This window comes from Lepisosteus oculatus, chromosome 2 (assembly GCF_040954835.1).
Source record: "Lepisosteus oculatus isolate fLepOcu1 chromosome 2, fLepOcu1.hap2, whole genome shotgun sequence".
Classification (NCBI taxonomy): Eukaryota; Metazoa; Chordata; class Actinopteri; order Semionotiformes; family Lepisosteidae; genus Lepisosteus; species Lepisosteus oculatus.
The window spans coordinates 34,144,381-34,171,055 of record NC_090697.1 but is presented as its reverse complement, the minus strand read 5'-3'; the positions used below and the strand labels follow the sequence as shown (position 1 = coordinate 34,171,055).

General features: G+C 40.3%; 2 protein-coding genes across 2 annotated transcripts; both read right to left on the bottom strand.

Annotated features, from left to right (window-relative positions):
- Positions 1-2,606: 2,606 nt before the first annotated feature.
- LOC107077720 (uncharacterized) lies at positions 2,607-5,883 on the bottom strand. The gene is made up of 3 exons (XM_015350027.2): positions 5,582-5,883; positions 4,881-4,980; positions 2,607-3,688 (listed from the first exon to the last, which is right to left on the bottom strand). Exons 1-3 carry the CDS (start codon positions 5,761-5,763, stop codon positions 2,768-2,770), a joined length of 1,203 nt encoding a protein of 400 aa, XP_015205513.2. The 5' UTR covers positions 5,764-5,883; the 3' UTR covers positions 2,607-2,767.
- An 8,881-nt stretch (positions 5,884-14,764) lies between these two features.
- ostm1 (osteoclastogenesis associated transmembrane protein 1) lies at positions 14,765-24,102 on the bottom strand. The gene is made up of 6 exons (XM_006626035.3): positions 23,652-24,102; positions 22,538-22,652; positions 21,939-22,036; positions 21,056-21,169; positions 18,174-18,339; positions 14,765-17,267 (listed from the first exon to the last, which is right to left on the bottom strand). The coding sequence occupies exons 1-6, from the start codon at positions 24,036-24,038 to the stop codon at positions 17,212-17,214; spliced, it is 936 nt and encodes a 311-aa protein (XP_006626098.3). The 5' UTR covers positions 24,039-24,102; the 3' UTR covers positions 14,765-17,211.
- Between the last annotated feature and the right edge of the window lie 2,573 nt (positions 24,103-26,675).

The window sequence follows — 26,675 nt, the reverse complement described above, 5'->3', positions numbered from 1 at the left end:
ACCCAAGTTACTTTGTCCCTTTAGGGGTAAATCCCCCCAAGATGTATAACCCAGCAGTTGTTAGTGCACCCCATTGTGGGGTATCACAAATGCCCTCTGGGATTTGTAACCAAATATTACCCCCTGTGAGGTAATAGGGAGAGAACATGATCCTGTCTTGTAATAGCATTATATCCCTAGTGGTTGATCCTGTTCAGACAGGACAGATCTACTGTTTTTGTTACCTTACTGACAAACCTGACCTCTCAGCAACCAAGTCTGCTACTCCTTTACTCCTTAACAACTCATTCTGTTATATAATCTAGCACGCAACCCAATGTTGCTAGGATGATATCTCTCAGATAGATGTTGTCTCTTTAAATCCTATTAGACCGGAGTTCTTAAACTGCCTGAGCACAGCTGAAAAGACTGAACCTCCCACTTCTGTCACCTTTTAACAACACCTCTACTCAAAGCCTTCAGAAGTCCTCAGTCTGAGCATTCAGGTTTTATCCAAAATAAATTAAAAATGTGTATGCATCATTTTGTAATATCACAAAACAGGACACCATTTGTAGGGTCCCAATCTTTTTTCCCTTAATTGGAAAATTCAGATTTGATCCAAAACCTTAAATACACATTATCTCAATTTGAAGAAAGCAAACAACGCACAAGATGCAAGAAAGTTTGAAGGTGAAATTCCTTCCACTTCTTCATTTTCTTTCCCAAAAGATTTCCTCTCATTTCTACCATCATAAGAGTAAGCTTATAGGACATTCTCAAACTTCACTTCTCTGCACAAGCACTGCTCATTCACAGTTTGGCATTTCAAATTCAATTCTGATCTTTTCTGTATTCAGACTACACTGTGGGTGGCTTCAGCTCACAGAACATAAGGACCTACGTCTAAGTAAGTAATGTCTAGTGAGAGGCGAGTCATCTTAATGGAGTGAACCAGCTTGTGCCTATTCATCACACTGTGGAAACTGGAGTGCTGCGTTCGTTCTAAAAGAAGACACGTCTGTGCTCTTCCAGTTGCCATCTTATTAGGATACATTGTAGATCAATCTGTACTGATAACTGTCTGACAGCTTGTATAAGTCATCTCTTTGCCCACATTGGAGTCTTTCACCTAAAGTGAATCATTCAGATATGATTCAGCGTTTTTAAAAATAAAACCGCTTTCTGTTTTGTGATACATCATCACATGGCTTGCACAAGCCTTACTATCTTATTCCTGTCCTCTGTCCCCAGCGTGAGCCGGTCCAAGAACAAAAATAATGTCCTTTTTTTAAAAAAGTGACATTTTTTAAAACGTGGATGTGAAGTTTGCTGTCAGTTTTATTTTTCCATCATCTTATCGATTTCTGTCTTGTAAAATATACAACTAACCGATTTAAAAACTGTTAAGGTAATTCCCCAGTTTACCCAAAACAGACTGCCTCAAGGTATTTGCCTTTTTTCGTAATGATCTGAAACGGAACGGACTCTGCCGAGAGGAAGTACTAATTGGAGGACAAGGATCATAGCCGGCCTGCAACAGCCCAGACTGATGCGGAGTTGACTGTATCAAAAATAAGAATCGCTCTGATGACACCGATAACTTTCCCATTGCACTTCCAAGAGCTCAGCACTATCTCGAGGCAGCTCTCGAGTCATCTAACCCGCTAATAGCCGCAACCAATTCCGGTTGGTCTGGCCATTGAGTAATATTAAGGGCCCCACACAAAGACACTGCCCAGAAAAACAAAAAAATATTCAGTTTCACAACCGCATCTCCTTTCTGCATTAGTTTTTTTCTGGCACAGCGGTCCTGTTCCCTTTTCACCTGACTGTCCGCTAGTCGCCACTAGAGCGCACAGGAGGGACAAGGACCGCAGTGCTCTCACAGCCGCCGGGGAATTCTGCCCTGACAAGGCGACCAGCAGCTGCGCCGCTCGGCAGGACAGCTCTGAAAGACGCGCACGCAGCTGCTTGCACGCAGTTTTTATTTTCGCCAAAAAAAAAATTAAAAGCGTCTTCCGTTTTATTTCTTTCTCGCTATCTTATGACTTCTTCTTCTAGCCCTTAAACCTCGCTAAAAATGAACAATCTTTTAATTCTGAAAATGGGAGCAGCTTTCACTTCAGTGAGAGCTGGTGTGTGGGGAGCGTTCTGGCGCACTATGGCTGCCGTCGCATCATCCAGGTGGATGATGCTGCACATTGGTGGTGGTGGAGGGGAGTCCCCATTACCTGTAAAGCGCTTTGAGTGGAGTGTCCAGAAAAGCGCTATATAAGTGTCAGCAATTATTAATTATTATTATTACTTCAAATCTCAGATGAGTATCTTGTCAGATTAACCTCTCAAACATAATGGTGATGGTCATCACGAGTCCCAGAGTCCGAGAAACTCGTTTCAGTTCTGCAGCATGTTATGCAGGTATTTTTCACCAGTTTGTGAATGAGATGCAACAACTTCCCTTTAGTAGGCTGGAAATATCTGCATGTGAAATATTGTGTGTAAAAATCACAACAACCCTATTCAAAACACTATGGTTAACAGTGAAGAAAGAAACCTTCTGTACCCAGAGGTCAGGAATATGTTATTGTTAAAGGGAGACGAAGAGAAAAGGCAAAAGCTGCCAATACTCTTTAAAAGGAGTTTATTGCTGTAGAATAAACACCACAAACGTGAAACACGGATGATGCTGTATGAAGTCCACAAGAGCCAGTATGTGCAAGTCTAATAGTTCATGACAGAAAACCGTGTGAGTCTGTAAGGAAATATACATTGAGTCCAAGATCTGTCAAGAGCCCAGGTTTGCTAGGGATGCGGCAATGGCTTTCCTCTTGGCACTGCCAGCTGGATTACCACAGTGTCCATCAGGAAGCAAGTGAAAAGGCTCCTGAGGCACAATTTCACAGTCTATATCTTCAATCTGCAGAGAGCCGCTCGTTTCCAAACACAGATTGTAAAGAATGCAGCAGGTCTTGACGGCAGCACTGGTCTTGGCGACCGAATGCATCTGTAGGGATTTCAACCTCCGGAACCTGCACTTCAGAGCAAAGAAAGAGCCGTCTAATATCTTCAGGACGGTGTGCAGCTTCCAATTATAGCGCCCCATTCTGGGGAGGAGGGGTCCGCTGTCGGGGAAAGGGGTGAGAAGGTGCTCAGAGAGCGGATAGGATGCGTCGCCCACTATATGAAACCCGGAGAGCAGGGACTGCGGGTCTCCCTCCAGAGCCTTGCCTATGTCCGTCACCCGAAGTACACGGGAGTTGTGCCAGCTCCCCGGGTGCTCAGAACTCACGTGAACAAACCGTCCAGCATGGTCACAGCAGGCGGTCAGGTTGATGGAGTAGAAGTGTTTGCTGTTGAAGTACTCCTCGGGATCTGGTACTCCCTGGGGTTTCTCCACAGGGATGTGGCAGGCGCCCACCGCGCACAGCGTGCCGGGAAAACCGGCCGCCGCGAAGCCCCTCACCGAGGCCTCGGCAGCCTCCCCGGCGGGCCAGCGGAGCGTACCGGAGAGGTGCTCCGCCACCAAGGCGCAGAACTCGTGCAAGTGGCCGCAGATGACCGATTTGCTGGTCTCGAACCTGTCGGCCACATCTCGGTACGACTCGAGGGTCGCCAGCGTCCAGAGGCTGGCCAGCACCACGTTCCTGAGAGGCCACTTCCTGCCCATGAGGTTCGAGTAGAAGGGCTCCAGCTCGGCAATCAGCCCCTGGGGAAGGACGGAGAGGCATTAAGAGCTGCTCTTCCCTGCACAGAATAGAAAAGCCTTTCCCGTGTGTACCCTACCCCGGAGCGGTGGCTCTGTGGCTAAGGATCTGCGCCTGTGGCTGGAAGGTTGCCGGCTCAAATCCCACAGCCAGCAGAGGAATCCTACTCCACTGGGGCCCTGAGCAAGGCCCTTAACCCCAGCTGCTCCAGGGGTGCTGTACAATAGCTGACCCTGCACTCTGACCCCAGGCTTCTCTCCCTGTCTGTGTGTCTCATGGAGAGCAAGTTGGGGTATGCAAAAAGACAAATTCCTAATGCAAGAAATTGTATAGGGCTAGTAAAGTGATGTTATGTTATGTTATGTTATTTCAGGTCTGCCGTAGTTCTGATGGGACAGTGAGCTGGTTCATAACTCCAGCACTATAAGATTTTTAGCTAGAGCAATTTTCCTTTTCCTGTCATGTCTCTTCTGTGCCCCACTCGTTTGTTTGTTCCAGTTAGTTTATTTGTCACCTGCACAAGTGCAATGAAATGCTTATGTGCGTGTATGCTCCAATACAAAGACATTAAGGAAATAACATAGAACATAAACACAGAACAGCAGCAGCTGCAACAACAAGTTAAATAACATACAACTTAACAGAAAACATCAGTGTGAGCCAGTTCAGTAATCTGACAGCTTGTGGGAAGAAACTTGACCCCTACCACTGGCTCACACTGATGGGTTTTTTTTTCAAGTTGTTTGAGCAGATTACATTCAATGTGTCCGTCACGTCATAAGATATAAACTACATGTACTTAATATTTGTAATATTTCAGGAATTAATTGTTGGAACTACTCATTTGCTTATTCTGACCTGGGCCTCTGTACTCTCTTTGAAAACCAGATGAGAGAAGTTAAATTTTAAATTTTTAACCCCAAAGGTACTTGAAGAGCCTTTAATGTATTATGACCATCCGCTCAACAGACAAAGAATAAGACGAAACACTCTCTTTTTTCTTACCAGGGCCTATTAAGCACAATACTCAGACTAGTATGTCCAAGGACCTGTTTCTGACAACAGACACATGATGCAATGAATCCAACTGCACTAAAAACAAGCGGCCTCCATCTACCCCCCTTATTGTCACACAATACATCCTTTAACACACCCCGCAATGTGACCGATGGAAATGTAAAAATCACAACCTACCTCCACCTGGGTTGGAGTTAGCTGAAAATGGGTCTGGAACTCACTGATACTGTAATGAGGTATCACTGCATTTATGTAGTTCTTCACTTTTGTTTCATCCCTGCGATACAAAATAATAAGTCAAGGAATCAATCCGTTTTGAAGTGACAGAAGGCAGAACAGGAACAGTTGAACTGGGCTAGTCATGGTTGGTGGATCATTTAACCCATAGTAAATGCATAAAGCCCTGAATGCTCTAGATTTAGAATATTTCAAGAATTAACTACATGAGCTTAATTTTAATTCATACCTTCTTACTCAGCTCTGCCTAGAACAAGGCGCCTCACTATTATAAATAGGCGACCCACGTCTGTGGAACCCACTGCCCAGACCAAAAGACTATAAACCTGCCGAGGATCTTAAGGACCCATCTTTTCACTAAGACAATCTGCAGTGACACCCGTTTCTTTCCCATTTTCTTACGTTTTATTTTATTTTGTTAAAACAAATTACGTTCACTGGTGATTTGAAATTAATCATTGGCACATTCAGACAGTGTAAAAGTTAAAATCGCAAAGGTGTTGTTATCGTCCTCACAACTACTTATTCAATTTCGCGAGAAAACATGAACACTTTTTGATGAAACGCTTAGCAAACCAAAAAGCGCGTTTATCTACATTAATAAATGTACATAAATAAATGTCGGATAACGCCAAACTAACCTGTTTCCTTGAAGATGTCGAAGTGCATCAGTAACAAAAGGTATATTATCGCTTGCATCTAATTCTTCGGCGAACAAAAACGCAAATCCTGTCATTAATGACATTTTTGTTTGCCCTGAATAAAATCGGCAACTAACCACTGATGCGCCACTGCTGAGTACAAGATCACCCAGCAGAAACATCAATGTGAAACACACAACACAGCAATCCCGTGTACGAACCGCCCACCCTGACTTCCACTTCCGTGTCACACTGTGACGTCAAGACGGCGCCTAGATAGATAATACTTTATTAATCCCGTAGAGAAATTGATGTTACAGCAGTCCAGCCCAAGACAAGCAAAACAGATATCAGAATAGTTTGACAACAAAGTTAAAATAAATAAATACATAGGTGTGTACAAAATGTGCTGATCATAGTCACTGTAAAAACAATAAAATATGTGCAAAATGTGCATAGGTTTATACAGACTGATTGTCCAAAAAGTACAATGGAGTAAAAACGCTGTTCATAGACGAGCAAATGAAGGGCTAACAGTCCTAGCCTAGGGCAGCGTTATACACCCTGACAGCCGCCGGGAGGAAAGACCTGAGGAAACGTTCCCTTGAACACCGTAGCTGGAGCAGTCTGTTGCTAAAAGTGCTCCGCTGCCCAGTAACAGTCCCATGAAGCGGATGAGAGGTGTTGTTCATGATGGCTTTGAGCTTGGTCAGCATTCTCCTCTCAGCCACCACCTCCATGGGGTCAAGGCTCATCCCCAGCACAGAGCCAGCCTTCTTGATAAGTTTATTGAGCCTATTTGCATCTTTTGTCATGATGCTGCTGCCCCAGCACACAACAGTGTAGAAGATGGCCACTGCCACCACTGATTCAGCAGTGTTCCACACACACCAAAGGACCTGAGTCTCCTAAGAAAATAGAGTTGGCTCTGACCTTTTATCCAGGTGTACCCCTAAGTACTTGTAGGAATGTACGCCCTCTATGTCCTCACCCTGGATGGAAACAGGGTTCAGCGGAGACTTATTCCTTCGAAAGTCGAAGATCATTTCTTTGGTCTTGCTGGTGTTAAGCTGGAGATGGTTAAGATGACACCACTCCACAAAATTGGTAATCAAGCTCCTATATTCCTCCTCCCTCCCCTCTCTAATACACCCCACAATTGCAGAGTCATCCGAAAACTTCTGCAGATGACATGTCTCAGAGTTGTACCTGAAGTCAGAGGTGTAAAAGGTGAACAGGAATGGAGCAAGGACAGTCCCCTGTGCAGCCGTAGTACTGCTAACAATCTGTTCGGACACACAGCTCTGTAGCCGTACGTACTGTGGCCTGCAGGTCAGATAGTCTATAATCCAGGACAGCAGGGGAGTGTCCACTTGCGCCGCCCTTAGCTTATCTTTCAGTAAAGGTGGATTGATGGTTTTAAAGGCACTGGAGAAGTCAAAGAACATAACTCTCACAATGCTCCCCGTCTTCTCCAGGTGAAAGTTAGCTCTGTGTGGCACATAGATGACTGCATCCTCCACTCCCAAGTGTGACCGGTAGGCGAAGTGCAGGGGGTCCAGTGCTGTACTCACCAGGGTCCTGAGGTGGTCCAGTACAAGCCTTTCCAGAGTTTTCATTAGGTGTGATGTAAGTGCCACTGGTCTGTAGTCATTCAAAACTTTAGGGTGCCCCTTTTTGGGTACTGGCACCAGGCAAGATGTCTTCCAGAGCATCAGAACCTTTTCTAATCTCAGGCTGAGGTTGAAGATGTACTGTAGCACTGAACCCAGTTGGTCCGCTATATTAAGACATTGTTTTAATATAGCGGAAGCATAGCAAATTGATATTGATAGATCAATTACCCATTTAAACCCATGTGCTGTAGAGTGGTACTCGTGCCATGATGACCCCACAATACATTTGTACAGAACGCTCCTACGTATAAAATATTTAACCTGCAATATTTCCTCATACACTTATGTGTTATTGAGGACAGTTTCTAGTCTTATTGCTCTTCATGTACATTAAATACAAGACATGCTTTTAAAGAAACCTCTTTGCCGAAAAGCCACTGTAAACACCTTTAGATGATGTATCAACTTATTTCAGCACCTTTCAAATAATGTCTCTCTATACCTATACATTTCAGCATCTCACTTTTTATCTAGGCGAGAAATTCAGTGTCTGTATCCAGGCTGCCCTGTGGTACCAAGCCTTTGAGTGTTTCCTTAAACGATTAACGCTAGATCCTACAAAGTCAAATGACTTAAAATCCAAAAACATAAGGATTCAATTGCCATTAAAGTTTGTTCTACTTCAATTAAACTGGAGAAGTCATTACTATTCTTGCCCATCTAACCTGTAGTGTCTAGTGGAGATTGTGTGTGAGCAGAGGGTGGCACAGTTTTGGGTTGTATTTCGAGAGTCCTCTCTAAAGCTCTATGAGACCCTCTGGGATGAAAAGCGCTAGTAATATGCAGACATGATTTATATTTGATGCAAAAATTTATTAAAAACAAGAACCTGCAGGCCGGTTCCACTGTCTGAATATGATTAAAATACATTCACTGCGGTACAGTGGCGCGGTACTCAGCTGTGGTCACTGCACTGGGGCCGTGGGTTCAAATCCTGAGGAAGGCTATCTGCGAGGAGTTTGTATGTTGTCCCCGTGTTCGATTGGGTGTCCTCACACAGTCCCAAAAACATACTGCAAGGTTAGTTGGCTTCTGGGAAAATTGTGTCTGTGTGCTGCCCTGCCATGTATCCTGCCTTGCACACGCTGCTTGCAGGGATGGGTTCCGGCTAGTATACGGACCTATATTGGTAAAAGCGGGTAGAAGATAGACAAGTGGATATACTGTGAGATTCGCAAAAAACTGTGATGCTCACTGTGGCTGTTATTTTGCAATGTACCGGCAGATGGAGCTCACAGAGCATGAAAGACTAAATGCACGTAAACTATCGTCCGAGGAAGAAAAACAGGTTTATTTCAGTGTATAATGTATATAGTAAATTTATGAGTAGTCGTGTCTTTAGTATTGTTTTTTATTATTTGAAATTATTTTTAAAAAATTACAAAGCCAACGTTGCAAGATCTACCGCTGCTTTTTAGGAAAAAGACAATCCAGTTTAGAACTAACAGTTGCGTAGGTTTGTTCTGCACCTAAACTAGAAGTTTTCAACAGTATATAGAAATACATGCCACATGAAAAATGTAAAAGTATAAACATAAAATATTGACAGAAATGTGGATGTTTTTAAAACCACAAGTAGTTTTAAATGAATATGTTACATCTTTTCAAAGGAAACTAAGAGAATGCTGTTAAATTCAACGTCTTCTTTTTAACGTGTGTTCATCTTAATACTAAAAATTCAAAATGAAGAAGAGTGATTCTTAAGCACAGGTCTTTGTGTCATAAGTTTATAGTGCTCCTGTACAATGCTCGTGCTCTGCGTTAAGCTCTGATTGAGTCGATGGCCGGCATGTTCATAAATTGAGCACAGTGGGTCACACAGGGGTGCAGTGTAACAGTGCAGAGCTCTGAATCACGTGATGTATCCGACTGTCCTAGAGCGATGAATAACACTAGCAAATTAAAATGGAGAACTGTGTTTGAAGATGCACGCTTTGTGTAAAATATTTTAATTGGAAACGAAAAATGGCATTCAAAAGTTAAGGGAAACCAAGCTGTTTTTACTTTATGTCTATGTTGTAAGCTAAGTATAGTATGCATACTATAGCCGAAGCTCTGACTCTTCAGTTATGTGCTCATGGAAGACACAACAGAACTGATTGACTACAATACAGAAGCAACGACTTACCTGGCAGACATTGTTGTGTTTCATGGGATAGCACTGCTTTGATAATAGTTACATTGCCTTAAATGGGTTTGTTTGAAAATTCATGGCAAAGTAGGTGATGATTCAAGAGGGCATGCGTTTCTTTGTGCTGTTGTTTTTTTTTCTTGTTTTCTATTTGCAAGACAGGCTTGAAAACCGTCCACTCCAGCTGATGGCTCCTCCGGTCCCAGAGTATGGGAGAGTTAGACCCCGGGAGAGCTCAGATAGCCTGTAATTGCCTGGGGTCTGAAAGAGCCTGAGCTCTTGCTTGCCTGCTGAGCTACCATTCAACCCTGCAGATCCCTGCCTTAGCCAGCCTTGGTCTAAGAGGCTCAGCAACAACAAGACAAAAGTCAGACACCTAAGGTTGTGACATATGATCTAACAGTAGAGATGTCACTAACAGCTGATCTGTCATAAGGGCTTCAGAAGAAAGCTACCGGGAACCTTGTTTTCAAAAGCTTCTTGTGCTCTGCTTCCTGTGAGGGCCTGCTTACATACTGAATGACTAACATAATAGAGTGATTCTGTAATCTATCATAATACCATAAGCTACAGATCTACAGACTTTGACCCCTTACAGGTATAATAACCCCCTTTATTCAACTGCACATGCTCTCTCTTTGGGGGGCTTTCTTCTAATTATATATCCCAGGCATATGTTTTTCTCTGAAACAAAGCACTATATTCATTAACTGCAAGCTTCTGAGGTAGCTTATCTCCCTTAGCCAGTTAACTAATTGACGGCTTAAGGGGTTTGCATAACAACATAAGCTTTAACTAACAGTTTCTTAATATTGGCATAAAGAAGAAAACCTTGGCTACATCTTAAGGTATAATGCCTAACGAATGCCAGCAAACAGGGAAATGGTAAATGACCACAGATTTAAAGAATTAGTGTCTGAACACCAGCTGACCTTTCAGTGCAAAAGAGCAGTTGAGCTCAGTGTTTTAGCAAAGCATGGCGCTAAGAAACATTCACGCCCGGCGATGAGAATCAGAAGTTCAGACAAACGGGAGAGATTCAGCCCTCCAGCTGATGGCTTCCACTGCCGGGAGCTCTGCAGAGCCGAACACAGCTCTCTCCATTGACTCCCAAGGCAAGAGAAATTATCAGTCCCCGAAAACACGGCACTTGAGAGTTAGCTCGTTCTCTTTTATACTTAGTAGTTCATTCAGATTGAAAAAACAAGACTCTGCAAAGACGAATCTCACCCCTTCGAGTAATGGTATTGTATTCTAATGTTCAGCTCTTCTGCAGGCACCTGCTTTGGTGTACACATATCTTGGAGAACGCTGAACCAATATTTTAATTGCATCGTTGCCTCATAAGTGGTCTTTTGCACGCTACCAGAAATTCCTTTTTTGTTTCAACAGAATTGCATTTCACTTCAAAGGTTTCTAAAATATCAGCTTACGTGCTAATAATATTGGAGTACCATTGCTGCATCACTCCTTCTATTGAAGAGTGAAAAGGGACAGCGCTTAGTGAAGGAAAAAGCCTGACTTATTGTGTCACATGTAGATACTTGAGCTTCTAGGTTTCTTTACCTCAGTTTTTGCAGGAGATGTCATGAAAGTACAGGAAATCTCTTTAAAGGACTGGACCATCTCAGGGTAATGTTCTATATTACTATGATCATTGTTTGAACACTCTGTAAAATATAAGATGAGATCACTTTATTGGCCATATACAATTTCCTTGTATTAGGAATTTGTCTTTTCGCATACCCCAACTTGCTCTCCATGAGACACACGGACAGGTAGAGAAGCTTGGGGTCAGAGCGCAGTTGGGGTTAAGGGCCTTGCTTAGTGGCCCAACGGAGTAGGATTCCTCTGCCAGCTGCAGGATTCAAACCAGCAACCTTCCCGCCACAGGAGCAGATCCTTAGCCACAGAGTCACCACACCACCCGACCATAAAGGAATAGCACCCTCTGTTAACGAATCAGTACATCTTTCCATTCTGAGCTGTATTCACCTTATTCTGGGTTTTCATGTTAAGCAAATAGCCCTTGAGTTCTAGATGTTCCCAATCTTAGAGCACACAATATGCTACAGTAAAACAAACACATTTAGAAAACAAACTTTAGAGCTTATTTTGCATTCACAAACTATGTAAGGGCTTTCAAAACTGTAAGAAAAATACTTTAAATCAATTTAAAGCACATGCTTCAAATGGGCAAGCTATGCATTTTCCACTCTGCTTTCCAGCACTGTCATTTATTTTACCAGGAAGGTCAATTGGGAACAACCCATTTTTACACAGTTATGCATTTTCTCAAACAAAATGCCTAGGTTAGAACAACACCATCCCACCCGGATTTTGAACCCACAACCCCCAGTCCAAAACCCTGCACCGGTCTTCAAGACTGCTGGAGTCTTTCTTTTCTATGAGGGGAACAGCCAAAAACCTCTGCTTTTGCTTCATTTTGACTGACACTGACCTCCCTGTGACATTTACAGTATGATTAAATCTAAACAGGTTTGAGAATAATTGGAAGCAACATATTGAGTCAGTTTACAGATTGTTATTAATTTTTCAAATAAATTGTCACTTAGCACAGCATTATTCCACAGTCAAGTCCTATCAAAGCTCTTTTCGTGGAGATTAGGTGAATGGGAAACCTGCCCAGAAGGGGCATTATGAATAACTTAATGTGCTGATTTTAAATTGCATCAACCACTGTTATCCATTGTGCTGGCAAATCTTGGAAACAGCTTGCTCTCCCAATAATTAGTCATCAGATCTCAGAAATGTATTTCTCATGTCTGCTTTTTTCAAACTAAATGAAGGAGAAATATTTTTAAATACGTTTTGAACTAGATTAAACAAAACATCCAGGGCAATAGTTGAATGTCTTGAATGGTTTTAGTAATGTTTTATTCAATGTTTTTGTATGACAAAGATGGGAGAAATAGTATTTGCTTGAAACGCCACACAATATTGTTAAGTATTGTTAACTTACGGATGCTAGATTTTAATTTAGGACAAACAATTGATAACAATTTTACCTACTACTTCTGTTACCAGCCTGTTTCTTTTTATTTGCAAACACAGAATTGAGAAATAATCCTACTAACCTTCATCCAATACAATTTTTTCAGGTTTCTAAAAGATTTCTAAGAATGTACATGCGCTGACCTTTCAATGGCATATATTATTGCTTCTTGAAGAAGCCTGGCATCTGGACCTCAACTGACTGGCATAATAGCCTGTTCCAGACATCTGCAACCCTTTTTTGAGTGCTATGTTCTGTCCTTTTTCATTTCCAATTTTCTTACTGTTACAACCTTGCAGTTTTATATGATTCGATCAAATCTCTCAATCTCCTTTGACACGCCTTTGGCCTGGAGAGATTTACATGATTATCACCCAAGACCAGGAATCATTCTAGTTGCTCTTCTAAGGTTGTAATAATAAACCTTTTTGTGGTATGAAACTGAGCACTATAATACATTAGGTATTACTAAAGTTTAGTAAGCTTTTCTTCACTTACAGTCTGCGCTTTGTGCTATATAAACAAGCATTCTCTTTTTTTAAAATTTCGTTTTGTTGTCCTGTTCAGGCCTTAAAATCCCCATAAACCCAAATCCCTTTCACGTGTAGCTTCCTACAGCTCAGAATCACCAATCCATACCGTTTCCACTTCATGAATGCATCACTTTGCACCTGCCAACTCTGCATTTCTTCCAAGTCATTCTGCCAGTCCATTGCCCCTGCAATTTCTATTGAATGCTTCCTCTATTTCCATCACCTGCGAATTGAGCGCATTTGCTAACTGTATGAGAATCTGAATCTTTGCTAAAGATCGGTCAGAGCAAGCATCCTAAAAGGTTTCCATTCTTTGTCTAGAAATTACCTGGTTTTGAGGGATAAGCAAAATCTTTATGCTTCCCCCCAAAGTGTGTGATGTGGACGTTTGTGTGATAGCTTCATTGATCCACACTAATGCGCAAGGATCGTTTTTGTACGGGACCTGGGACACATTTAAACATTTAAACCCTTGCTTCCAGAAGTGGGCCCAAATCCCACAGAGTACTGATGTCAAAACCGAGCTGTACCTGCATAGGTACACTAACTCTGTAATGTGAGAGACCACAATTTCATTATGACTTTCAAAGTAATTAAGGATACATGTAAATCACGACTTGATGTTTTCATGGTGTTGAAGCATTCCTATGGTATTTCCCCCGGTAAAAGCCGCACTTAATTTGTCTGTGCGCTTTCCCTTTCCAGTTGTTTTATTGTGAAAAATCACAAGGCAGCAAGATAGACTTTGCAGGACAGAAGAAAAGAGCAGTGTGCTAAAGCACCCTGAGTCAATGTAATGACTTTCAGCCCTACTTACCGGGAGTGTGCTCAGAAAGCCACAGATTATGGAATCAGAGCTGTTGTTCCTGAACTCCACAAAGCACAGGCCAATCTGCCAGCATGAATGAAAGATTGTTTTGCGCAGCTTGCAATCATATGATTCAGCACATCAAGATAATGCTATTAGAGCCAGTGTGATAGGCAATTTCTATGTTTAATAAGACCAAAAAGCCAACAGGGTTTAAACCGATGTGTTATGATTCTTCAGCCAAGTAACTTTATCCTACATTGAGATTAACTGCTTACTAAAAAGGGGAACAGGATACTTTTTGTTACTGGAAAAAAAATGTTCTATTCTAATAGGAAAACGAGAGAGAAAAAAGCACGGAATGAACGGTTAAAAAAAAGAGTACCTCAAATTGAATATTAGAATACCTGATTTGAACCACTTGCAGTTGAAAGTTTTAAACAATAATTGAAGACGCCCAAACACTTCATCCCATTTTGTAGCATTGTGTGCACATCATTACTTTTCACCTTGAAAGACGTGTACCTCTGAATAAGTCCCTATACATGAAAAATGCTTATTTTCATGCTAATTCGGTCCAGAATTACTTTGAATGTTTTCATATTTTTCTCTTTACTGGGAACACCTATAACCTATTATATCCGTAAACAATGTTCCAATTTGATTGTGGAAACCCCCCCCCAAAACAATAAAAAATGAAACACTGTATTTACTGTTGATCAAATATCTGCGCAGGTTACTACCAGTTTATCTTGGGAAGAGATTTCAAGCTTTTAGGAATTTATTCATAGATGTATTTATCTTAGTAAACATATAGTGATTTTACAAAGTCATAGTCTTTTTTATATAGTAGAGACTGCTTTGATAATTATCAAAGTCATACAGAACACATATAACAGGATACCCAATTAGTATGCAATGAAATCAAAGAGAAACGAAGGTGGTTTATTCTGTTCTTCTGTGATTGGAGAATAATGAGTCACAGGACTGTCACATGAACCATTCTGGCTGCCAAAAGCTGAGTTCCGTGTTAAGTCAACTGTTTGTATGTTTTATTTTTATGTTTTTGAATCTTCATACAAGAGAGCTTTTTGGACCAAACATACTTCACATCTGAAACAATGTAATAAATGAAATACAAATTGCATCATGATTATCAACATTTCAAAATTCAATTTTACTGAAAACAAAATTATTCTTAAATGTAACAGGACACCTTTTCATTAAAGTGCAAAGTAATTCATTTGCCATATGTGTTCATATTCAGATTTTTTACTAGAATATTTAGTATCTCTGTACCCTCCACAAAAGTGACAAGTATTAAAGAACTTCAGAAAAACATTTGAGAAGACTGAAAAAGAAGTTGCTAGGTTATTTTGCTAATGTACACTCATTTTAATTGCAACACTGATGTATGTTTTTAAAACATTGAGAATAAATATATAATTTGAAACAATAACCAGCATGTCTGACTGCAATACAGAGTATTGGTAGAGAAATGGGAAAAAAAGATTAAATAAGTAGAGAATCCACACATTATTCTTGAATTAAATACTGACATAAGAAACTTTTTCTAGAATTGGTGAACTGTGGTAACCATGACCTAGTCTCTACTCCTTATGGAGTTAATAAGATTATTTTGCATTTGACCAGAAGATCAGAGGCAGAAGATGGCAGTCAACAAATCAGATTACTTCCAATGTGGACTACAATTCCATAGACTATACAGATAGACGTATACTATTCATCTGTATTTACAAGCCTACAACATCCTAGTATAGGCACACAGCATGTTGCAGCACACATATATTCATAGGAAGCACAAATTTGGTTGGCTTAAAGTGACTAAGTTTTTTCTAGTAGCAAGTTATTTAGAACTCTTGAGAGAGGACTTGTCCTATTTCACGTACCATACATCACATTTTGATCCAGTCAGCCAAACAGTTTCAGAGATGTTTCACATGAATGTTTTTTGAAAACCCCATTATGGCAGCCAAACCATATACTGTACCGGTTAATCGACCTATCCTGAACAAAACCAAATTGTGGCCTGGGGGGAATACTGTACACCAAGTATTAGGTCTATATTATCACTGTTTTCAAACAATGTTATTAAAATGTCTCAGAATTGTGAAATATGCAGTGGCCTATAAGCCTCTTTTTCACAGCTCATATACCATAGGCTTTTACAATCTTCCCTCACATCGGGAGTTTTCATCCAGGCTCTTGGACTCTACAGGAATCTCAAGATTCTGGTTGGGAAAAACATAATCATGAGTCCAATTTTAAGAGGAGTTCAGCAGCTTTTTTTTTTGCTTGTCCCCTTAATTATTCAAATAATAATAACAGGCCTCCTGCTTGGAAATCTAATGTTCCAAACAACAATAATAACAGGCTTCCTCTGGCAATGATGTTGCTTGGAAGCCTAAGTCATAAATACAGCTGCAAGCAGCAATCACAGAGGACCAAGCCAACACAGTTTCACTGTAAGAAGAGGGCAGAAGCCAGGATTTCCAGAGTTGTTCCATAGTAACTATGACGCTGCACAGTATGCACTCTGAAACGTTATGCAAGTTTTGCATTTGACCTTAAGGAGCGACAATGGGGTCAACACCTCTCAGTTCTTCCATGGACTTACATACTGTGGCCTCTGCCTAAATATCCTCCCTTAACTGATCTGCTGTATAGTGAGACTGCAGCACATAATGGTACCAACTACACTTCAGCGGTGAACTGTGGGTTTTCTCTTATATGTAAACTGCTGTGGGACACTGTGGGATCCAAAGCAATATACATAAGGAATAATTATTACTTATTTGGTAACTTGGATATTAAGCATATCTAGTATTTAAGTGATGCATGGCAGCTGTTTTCGTTACTATAGCAACCTGTGTTAACAGTAAAGATTATTTGAATGGTTTTTGACAAATCCAATATGGCAGAAAACCCATGTGACCAATCGATGTGACCACAGCAAGTCTAGACCTCAGACATTAGATCTCTACCATTACTGGTTTCTGAGATGTTTTTCAAAAAAGTTCTTAATTTATATCAAAAATCCCCAAAATGGCCAAGAAGTCATACGACAACTCAGCCTCGTTTCCACTCCAACATCTTACCATAGGCCTCTACAATCCTGTGAAGTTTCATGACTTTGTAATGAAAAAGAGTATATTTTATGAATTTCTTCTGAAGCCCTGGCAGAATTATAACAATCCTAACAACAACATTAGGGCTCCAGCAACTTCATGCTTGGCCCTGTCATACACCTTGCCCTCTCTCTACAACCAAAAAAGAAAAGCAGAAACAAACAAAAACAAAGACAGTCTTATTAACACTGAGGTCCGTTCACCCCTGTTGGCAGCGTTATTCACCATACTATACTCCATTATCTTGGGCTCCTGAAAAGCCAAGCATCTCCACTGTTTTCTTCCCAGCTTTGCCACAGGTCTGCTGCGTTGGGCACTCAGCTGTGTCTGTCTTGAATGTTCATCACGCTGGTGCTTGATTTCGCACGCTTCGCTAAAAACAAAAACAACACAGGAAGATGAGACTGCCTATTCCTGAAATGGGAGCACTGCCTTTTTCTCTATTAATAACGAAGCACAGACCAGTGAGAAACAATTTCAACTGGATAATCCGTAAATGTCAGGGGTGGGTGGTTATAATCTTGTTCCTAATGCCTTTCTCCATATATGATATTTTCCATACCTAAGGTATGAATTTCTAGTGAATTCCGGTGTGCTCTTATAGGACTGAAAATAACCAAAGTCACTGCATGCCAAGCATTAGTGTCTGAATGTAAATAGCTACAGCAAATCTGCAGGACGATGAGTCTCTTTTACGCAACAGAATATTCTTTAGGTCTTCTTAATGTTCTATTATGCTTTACTCTGTAATCAAAATTTGCACACAGAATACAATTTAAAAATTGTTGCATTCAATTAGGTTTAAAATTCTACCAACACCTGCTGCTAACAATTAGCTGGGGAGATATTCATGCTTTGCTTAAACGTTTTCCTTACCAATCTTGTATTTAAAAGCTATTACCGGGTTAGACTTTAAAGTCTAATCTCATTAGGTTTCACTGCTAACTCAAAGTATATCCACACTGCAGTTTGTCCACTTCAAATTTTATAAGGCTTGGTCCCATTTCTGTAAATGGCTACTGTAATTTCACATAAGACCGGCTTTGAATATGTTTCCCTTGTATACTAATAGCTCCCATGAAGGTCTGCAGCCATAAGAGTTTCCCCACATACACTTGAATTATCAGAAAATTCATAGGAACGTCTCTGCGCATGAAAACTGCATTGCAGAGTTTTCAACTTGTACTGTACTTCCCCATACAAAACAACCTGTGGCATCCCAGCAAAGCTCTGCCAGTTAAAAGTCTGCAACAATGGGCGCATTAAGCTGGTTACTCACGGAGTATGAGCCTGCGCTTCTTTTGTTCGGAGTGCAGGAAGCTGCTCAAGTAGAAGATGATGGGCAGAAAGAGCATGAAGCTGGACACAGCAATGACGGGGACGATCTCTTCCCGGGGGAACGAACAATTGAAATTCTTGCTCCACAGTCTGCGGGTTATATTCATCTGAAACAGTTCAAAAACAAGATCTAATGAAAACAACAAAGAGCGCTCTCTTTCCAAAGGCCCAGTCAGCAGTGTGCACTTAATTTGGCATAAGCCAAACCATTCTGGAGATCGAGGAAGCCGCCTACTCATCTGAAAGCAAAGTCTGCAACAAGAAATAACGAAGGAAAGTTTATGGCTTCCATGTTTGCAAAACAACAAGACAGCCCAGATTCTAGGAGCGCGTCTGGTACTGCCTGTAGGCAAGCAGTCTCTCATCTGAGATCTTACACTGTACTGGAGTGAAAACAGGTGCCTGTGACTCATGTTTCCTACTTATTTTCTCTGGAGAAAAAAGCACAAAGAAAAAAAAAACGACAACTGGTATTGGAGAAGGGCTGAAAAAAACCCAAGTAACTCCTTTAATTCCGCATCTACCATTAAGCGTGTTAAGCTACCTAAGGGTTTCCATACGAATGTACAAAAGGAGAGATTTCAATGAATACCAACAGGTGAAAACAAATAGCTGGATACAGGTGATCTCTTTGTTTTCCGTCAGATACTTCTGCACTGTTTCGGCACAGAGAGCTGTCTTGTCATGGCCTCTAAGGGGAGCTGTTCTATAACATTCACACATTAAGAAAGACCCAAACAGTCCACAGAGCCTCCCGTTGAGTGAGCGGTTTCCAAAAACACCCATTTGCCCCACAAACCACAACTAGAACTGTGTGTGTTTGATCTACATTACTTATTTTTATGTAGTGTTTTCTATTTTACACTGAAGCTTTTACAGAAGTTGGAATTGCATAGTTTGCAGTTATGAGTCAACTTCTTCACTAGAAAGGCCAAAGCACGGATATCTGACGAATATTTCATCTACGTGGATAAGTCTTAAAACGACAGTTTATAATCTAGGCAGACTTGGTCAGCTTTATAGATTTTACATTTTACAGTAAAGCAGGAAATCTTAACGTCAATACCTGCTAAAAAGAAAAAAAATTGATAAATCTCCGACAATACTGAGATATTGTTATCAGAACAAAACCCAGTAGTCCCTGAGGACATGGGTTTTCAGGAGAGATATGAACGACCCAGTTTCCCAAGGACCTGTTTCTAATGCTCAGTCTGTGTATATCCTTCCTTTCTAAACTTCAAAATTAGAAAACAAATAAATTTTCATTTTAGACGAGGAATGAAAATACTCATACAAAGCAAAAAAAGGACTTTTTCTAAAATCCAAATTTAAGTGTACCATACAGAAGCGTATTACAACCTGTCCCCTATGTCTCATATCCCTTACTGCAGAGGAACTGTACTAAAGGATTTTAATGGAAAATTCTGTCTCACAACAGATCACAACAAGTGACACTGCACTGATCTTTTCGGAGTATATGCCTTGTCGGCTGAAAGAATGAGACTTCTAACAGGAGAGGAACTTTCAAATCCTTTTTGATCAAGCCACCAAACAGTTGTGAAATGAAATATCGCCTGCTTGTTTGAATGTAAAGTTTAAAAATAGATGATGGCTGTACAGCTCAAACTTGCTATCATTAGAACTACTGATTCTTGGTCATGGGAAAATTTCTTGGTGATCGCTGATGTTGCAATGATTTGTAACTATGAATATTATACCTACTAAAGAGAGGGAAGTATTAACGTATACTCTAAGACTACAGGAAAATCACTATAATACTACAGCGTATTTGTCCCTATTGAGAATAGGCCTATACGCTTAAGACAAACCACAGATGTTCTTGGTGAAAAAGGGTTTAACATCTGCACCTCTCTCTAATTATGAGGTGGACCAGTTCTTAAAATTATTCAAAGCACTCAAAACCAGAAAAAAAGTAATTATCTTAACACTGACAGCTTTTTGGTATCATTAATAGTTTCGGGAATTCAGAACAAAATGAATACTCACTGAAATGAAGTACAAAAAAGTAATAGTCCACATTGACAAAGGATTCGCTTAAGACCCACTTAGCAACTCTTGTATTAGAAATCGAGATTGGTGCCTGGGCCTGAAAGCACACTGCAGTGAAAAAGTTCACTGCTCAAATTTCCATTTTTATTATTCATACAAGTGTGATATACTTGTTAGCATGTAATATATACTTAATGAACAAAGAAACATCTGTCTGACGTTACTTCACATTTGCATTAAAGGAATGCTGTTTAATTAAAAGGGACAGTGAAAACAAACCGGCTAATAATCCAGTCACAGGTTCAGTAAGAAGGAACACACAGGCTAGGCTAATTTGGAACAGCAGGACTTGGTCTTTAAGCTCTGGCAGATGAAAAAAAAAAATATTGGTTTCACTTTCTTTGTTATTACTCCTTGTTTCTTACTGAGTCAGCTTGAACCACCAGCTCTGTCTCTATCTGCAGCTGGGATGAAAAAAACTATTAGGACATGCTTGCTAACTATACAAACATCTACAACTTAAAAAAAATCCACTAAATACAATGACTGCAGAGGCCTACTTCTAATACAGTGTGTCAGTTTCGGTTGTAGTGTAAAAACGCAGAACCTTTTTTGAAAAATGTTTTCGAAATACTTTTTTCCCCCCCAGTCTGGCATACTTTGTAAACACGTTTCCATTATTTTGTTTTGGTTTTTTCCCCCGTGGACCTTAATTGAAAGATGACCACAATGGTTAAATAAGCAGCTATGCAGTGTCAGATTAAAACAAACAAAAGCTCTACCACTTCTTCAATTGATCAAATCAATTCTCACCGCGTCTTCAATATCAAAGCAAACAGTTTGATTCTTCTCCATCCTATTGTAGAGGTCATTCAGGCCTCTGTAGGTTGTTTTGCATTCCTTGCAGACTACAGACTGGTTCCCTTGCTGAAGAACACAATGCAAAAGACAGTCTCATTAAACTCATTAGAACACCGAAGCACAGCTGGTAATCGAACAGCATGTAAATATCATTAAACAAACCACAGTAACAAAATCATGGATAAATAAAGTAAGTTACATCAGACTTGTAGAACAGTAATAAAAGTCTCCTTTGACTCCTATTCAAAACATATGTGACACCCACTACGATGTTGCACAATTAAATTTCTTGAGAAATAATTTGTTCAATCTCTTCCATATGTGTAATCAAGAGAAGGGGGCATGGTGGAGGTGCTGTTGACACAATGTCTTGTTGCACGGAAGTTCAACTGTAGCTGTTTGGCCATATTTTAGGTGTCCGCAGGTAGAAACACAGAGCAGAAAACTACTTAAGAGAAAGGGCAAGTCGGTTTTGTGAGGGGTGGGGAACTACTATTTTCATTTCTGTAGTGTATTTTATTAATTTTGAGGAACAATAAAAAAGTATTTAAAAAAAGGTGAGCAAAAGACAAACTTATTTTAGTTAAAAAAATATTATTTTTAAAGTAAGTAACCTCTTAATTGCAGTTTTTTTACCAGGTTAATGTTAATTTATTGACATGGTCAATGTCTAAGTAAAATACATAAAAAATTAAAGTACAGATGACCTTTGTAATATGATATCAATGAATACTATATTAATTATGAACAGAATAGAATTTCTCCCAGTTAATCATAACCAGTTAGGCTGAGTATTATGTATATGAACCCCTCCCGATCTTTTGCTGTGATTTACCTGGTCATATTTGTCAAAACAGCTAAGCGTTTGATTCAGAGATGCCATGAAGTATAGGCTATCATTTGAGAAGCTGCCAAGAGGAAAAGTCAAGCATTCTGCAAAAAAAAGAGGAGAAACTCTCAAACCGGGAGACATCCAGACACTATAACAAAATAAAACATTAAGACTGCTTATAACCCAAAACTTGCACTAAATGCAAAAATAAAGTGTGTGAGTTTTAATAAGATTTTCATGTTTCACTAGACGATGTTCTTTATTGTGTGGTACAATACCCATTACAGAATGCAGGCTTTTGCACATGGGACCAAAACCCTAAAGTGGGCTGTTCAACTTATCCGACTTCTGATCTGCTCCAATCCAGGACTTTGCTACAAGCATCTCCTTGCGTTACTGATAACCACCAAGAGAAGCTCGTTTGTATCAGACTTCTGGAATGGATCAGACTGGGCTTTGGAATTAATTTTCTTTTGGGGGGCAAAAGAGTAATGCCACTAATGCTATTTTCATCATGTCTAAGAAACTTTAAATTAGTTAACGTTGTTCCCTTTTCTTTTATTTTGGACTCCGGTTTTGCTCTGCTCTGGTACAGCGCTTACTTTCACAGTCCGCCGTGTCCCAGATGACATTCATATCGCGATGGAGCACAGAAACCAGCTGCAGTCTGTCAGACCTTAGCAAGACGTTTCTACAGCTCACATTCCCTGTATTCTCCTGGAAGACAAGATACGCCAATAACAATATTCAACAACAATATCTGGAAGACTTTAACTGTGCTTTATTTGGACTTAATAAAAACCATAATATAGAATCAATAAAAATTGTTCGAGCAGGTCGCTGTGTCAGCATGCGTAGGCTTCAAAGGAACAAGCAAAGATTTATTCCATGTTAAAGGAAAAGAAAAGAGACACAATGTTTAGGCTGTGGAAGAAGGAGAAAGGGTGTCTCTTTTCTTTTTCTTTAGCATGGAATAAACCTTGACCTGAAACTATGAAACTGTGAAAAGGTGTGATCCATTTATAAGAGATTAGAGTCCATCTTTCCCAGAAAAGGGTGTATGTCTTCAAAAACAGGTCACTTAAATGTACGCTTTCCTAACTTGAACAGTTTTCAGAAATAATTGAGCTAACTTGTCACTCCTGAATTCTAATCTCAATTCATAAACATGAGATGAACAGTCTCATGTTTAGCTCATGTTTGTCCTTAGCACAAGGATAAAGTTTAATCGGTATTTCAAGCGCAACCCTTGTCAGATAAGACAACAATGGAGCACAAAATAGAGAGGTCGACATACTGTACATGTACGCAAAATCTATTCAGATTTTCCTTTTTTTCGCTTATCTTATTCATTTCCTCTACGGTATGTGGATTTCGTGATTATGCTTCGCTTTTGTTTTACTAAAAAAAAGTCCTGATTAGTAGCAATATGCAGACCGGCAGCACTGCTCAACTGTAGTTAACAGTCCACAAAACGCATCCGGAAAGCGGAAGTGTACCGCGCATCATCACAAGACATCATCTGACCCCTGAAAGGCAGTTTTCGGAACAAAACGACTAAAAATTGTGTGTACTTTTTATGATGTCGCTTTCAGAAATAGGTCCAAACGCTGTGTTGAACCCAAAATCGTGTAGCCCCTACACTAGAAAGAAACTCGACCAGGCATATCAATGAAACCTCTAGAAGATTAACAGATTTACTGAATCGTCATGTACCTTTGAGATATTTGTATAAGTATTATTCAGGCTCTCAATCTCGCTGTAACAGTTCTGGCAGATCCTGACAGGTCGAGCAAACTGCAGGAGGCAATCCACGTAGGAGATACATCTCTGGGCGAAGATGTGAAGAAGTTCCCGACACTGCTGGTTGACCTCCAGGTCGTCGGGGAAAGACGAGGACAGACCGAGCAAGTAGTGGAATCCGAGTACGGGAGATAGCGAGGTAAACAAGGAACTCTCTTCCATACCAGACATTCTCCGGAAAACATCGTCTCTGCTCCACTGTACATCCATCACCGTTGCGTTTATTCCAAAAGAACTAGCCTGACCCCCTTCTAACAAGATCAAACCTACTGCACACCCAATAACTATGGATGAAATCATGTTTTTTTTAGAAAAGCAGCGGCAGCCCCGCACTCACGGCTCAACGTCTTACTTCCTGTTTTCCGGCATGGTCATGTGACAGTCGCTCGCATGGCCGGCCCCTCCCTCTCCAAAGTCTCACGTGACTGTGTCATGTGCAACCCCGCGCGTTCTGGGACGGTAAATAGATGTATTGTTGAGAGCTGCGTTAGTGCCCTGGACCGGAGGGTTGCGTGTTTAAATCCCACATGTGATGCTGCTGCTCTTATACAATTGTACAAAAAAACACTTCATTTGGATTTCTCTAATTAATGTAGTGCTGTATAAATGGGTACTCGACAGATAGTCACAGTTAAGGAGTGGCAACTGTTTTTAACTCGATTACTTCAAAAAGTTTTTAAACACGACAGTCTTCTGAAGATAACCGTCAACTTTTTGTATTTTTTTTTTTGCTACTGGTTGAATGTCTTCGAGGTTTAATTTAAATAAAACTAATATTCATTATTTTACATTTTTTATTGTTTTATATATGGTTAATTGCCATCTTTTAATAATATACTCCACGCCAATGTGCAAAGACTCTCCCATATAAATCAAGACTTGAGACTTAATGCTACCAACCCTGCTGACTGACGTTTTGATATGTTGTTGATAAGAGAAAAGTTAGTCCACAATGTTGAAATATGGTTGTAGCACATTTATCCAAGAACCCCATCCAGCTGTTTCTTGAAACATACAGAGTATGGGTTTCAACAACACGGCTGGATAGCTTGTTCCAAACTCTCACAACCTTTTGTGTAAAGTCTCCTCCTGTTGTCATTTTAAATGCCTTTCCAAATGCAGCAGTTCCACTTGTGTCCATCTAGTCTGTGGTTTCACTGTTGAGTCTGTAGAAGCCCACTCTGACTAAAGAATGATGAAACTCAATTTAAAATGTTCAGATTACAATACAAGTGAACTGGTATTGAATGGCTAGTTAAATGAAATGCAGTAAGCTACTTTTGATATTTTCAATATCAAAATTGTCAGTTAAATTGCTGGTGCTTTAATTGCTTTTGATGATCTTTCAACTCAACTCAGGGATAAAGCTGTAGAAAGCCGCAGATCAGAAGAAGCCGATCATTAAGAAGCGGATGTACACCTAGAGAGGGATGTCTCTTCAAACTGAGCAGGCAGGCAAGGAGGAAACTGGTGAGGAAAGAGTTACAGGCTGAAAAAGAGTCAATGGATGTGATGGGAGAAAATGTCCATGAATCAATGACATCCTGGTCACTTCACAGAGCTGGCCTATATGACACAGGGGCTAACCCATCTGAAGTCCTGCATGGAGATTTTAATTAAGCATTAAAGCGACAAGACAAAACTGGAACTTTTTGGTCTGAATGCAAAGCGTCACATCTGGCGCAAACACAACACAGCGCATCACTTAGACAACACCCTCCCTCCTTGTTTTAAGGTCGTAGGCATTCGTATGTGAGAAAACAGAACTTTCACTGGCCGATTATCAAACCTTATTTGGGACCAAAATAAAGAAAAAGACACACGCATGTTCTCCCCTCAACCATCCACACCACACGTTCCCTCAGGTCAGAGATCAAATAAAACATCTCTCACACTAAGAACATGACCACAGAAAAACTAAACCTGAAAAAGAACATAAAATGGAAAATACTGAATCTGCTAACACAAATTAAATATGTCTCACAGATGGAGCAAAGTAATGACAGATCTTAGAGGAAAACCTCTTTTTAGTCTGCTGGACCTAAAATTGGGATTTAGAAAAGTGAACATACCTTATTGGTAATTGTTAAGGTAAAGTAAATACCAAGTTAAAGTTACATGATTAAATACAGCAGATTAAAAAGAATTTGAAAAAGAACATACAATATGTTTTTGGAAATGTTTTCGGCTACAAGCATTTTAGTACATTTATTTTTTGACACTTTATGCGACGGAGGAAAGTACATTTTAATCACTGTTAACTGAAGCCACCAAAGCTCAGAATGGCACCACTTTCAAGAGTTTAAGTGCCCATTTAAAACCAGTGATGCAAAGCCTTTACAAGGAGCTTCTCTGGCTGAACTCCAATGCTGTCGATTGTGATGTCTCAGCAATCTGTCTTTCATCGGTGTCACAGTGCTGTTGCTTGCTGTGTCAACATCTGAGGTCAAAACGGAGCAGGGTTTTGAGTCTTAATATCAGTCAGAAAGCTCTCTTTCAGCGTCTCGATTTATAGCACTGTCCAAGAACACGCGGAGATAAGGTTGCCACTGGTTACTTGGTGTGAACAGTTCATAATAGTCACCAGGATTTAGATGCAGATAGAGGATTTTCAAAGTATAATATTAAGACAGTTATGTGAGCGAATGGATACACTCTCTTCATAATGAAATATAATGACCTGAAACTCTCAAACATTTGAAAGTGCCCCTGTCTACAGTAAAGACTAATTGTTATTCTATTCTTTCTTTAATCCTACTTATTCGGTTAAACGTAATACTAACATTATCATTGTATAGACTGAGTTGAACTAAAAAAGCATATCTTATCTGTGCTTTGTGAAAAGCGGTGGAACAGGTGATATTTAAGCACACAGATTTAGACTTTTCGCAAAACACACTCACACTAGAACACTGCAAAAAAACAACGAGAGGCCAT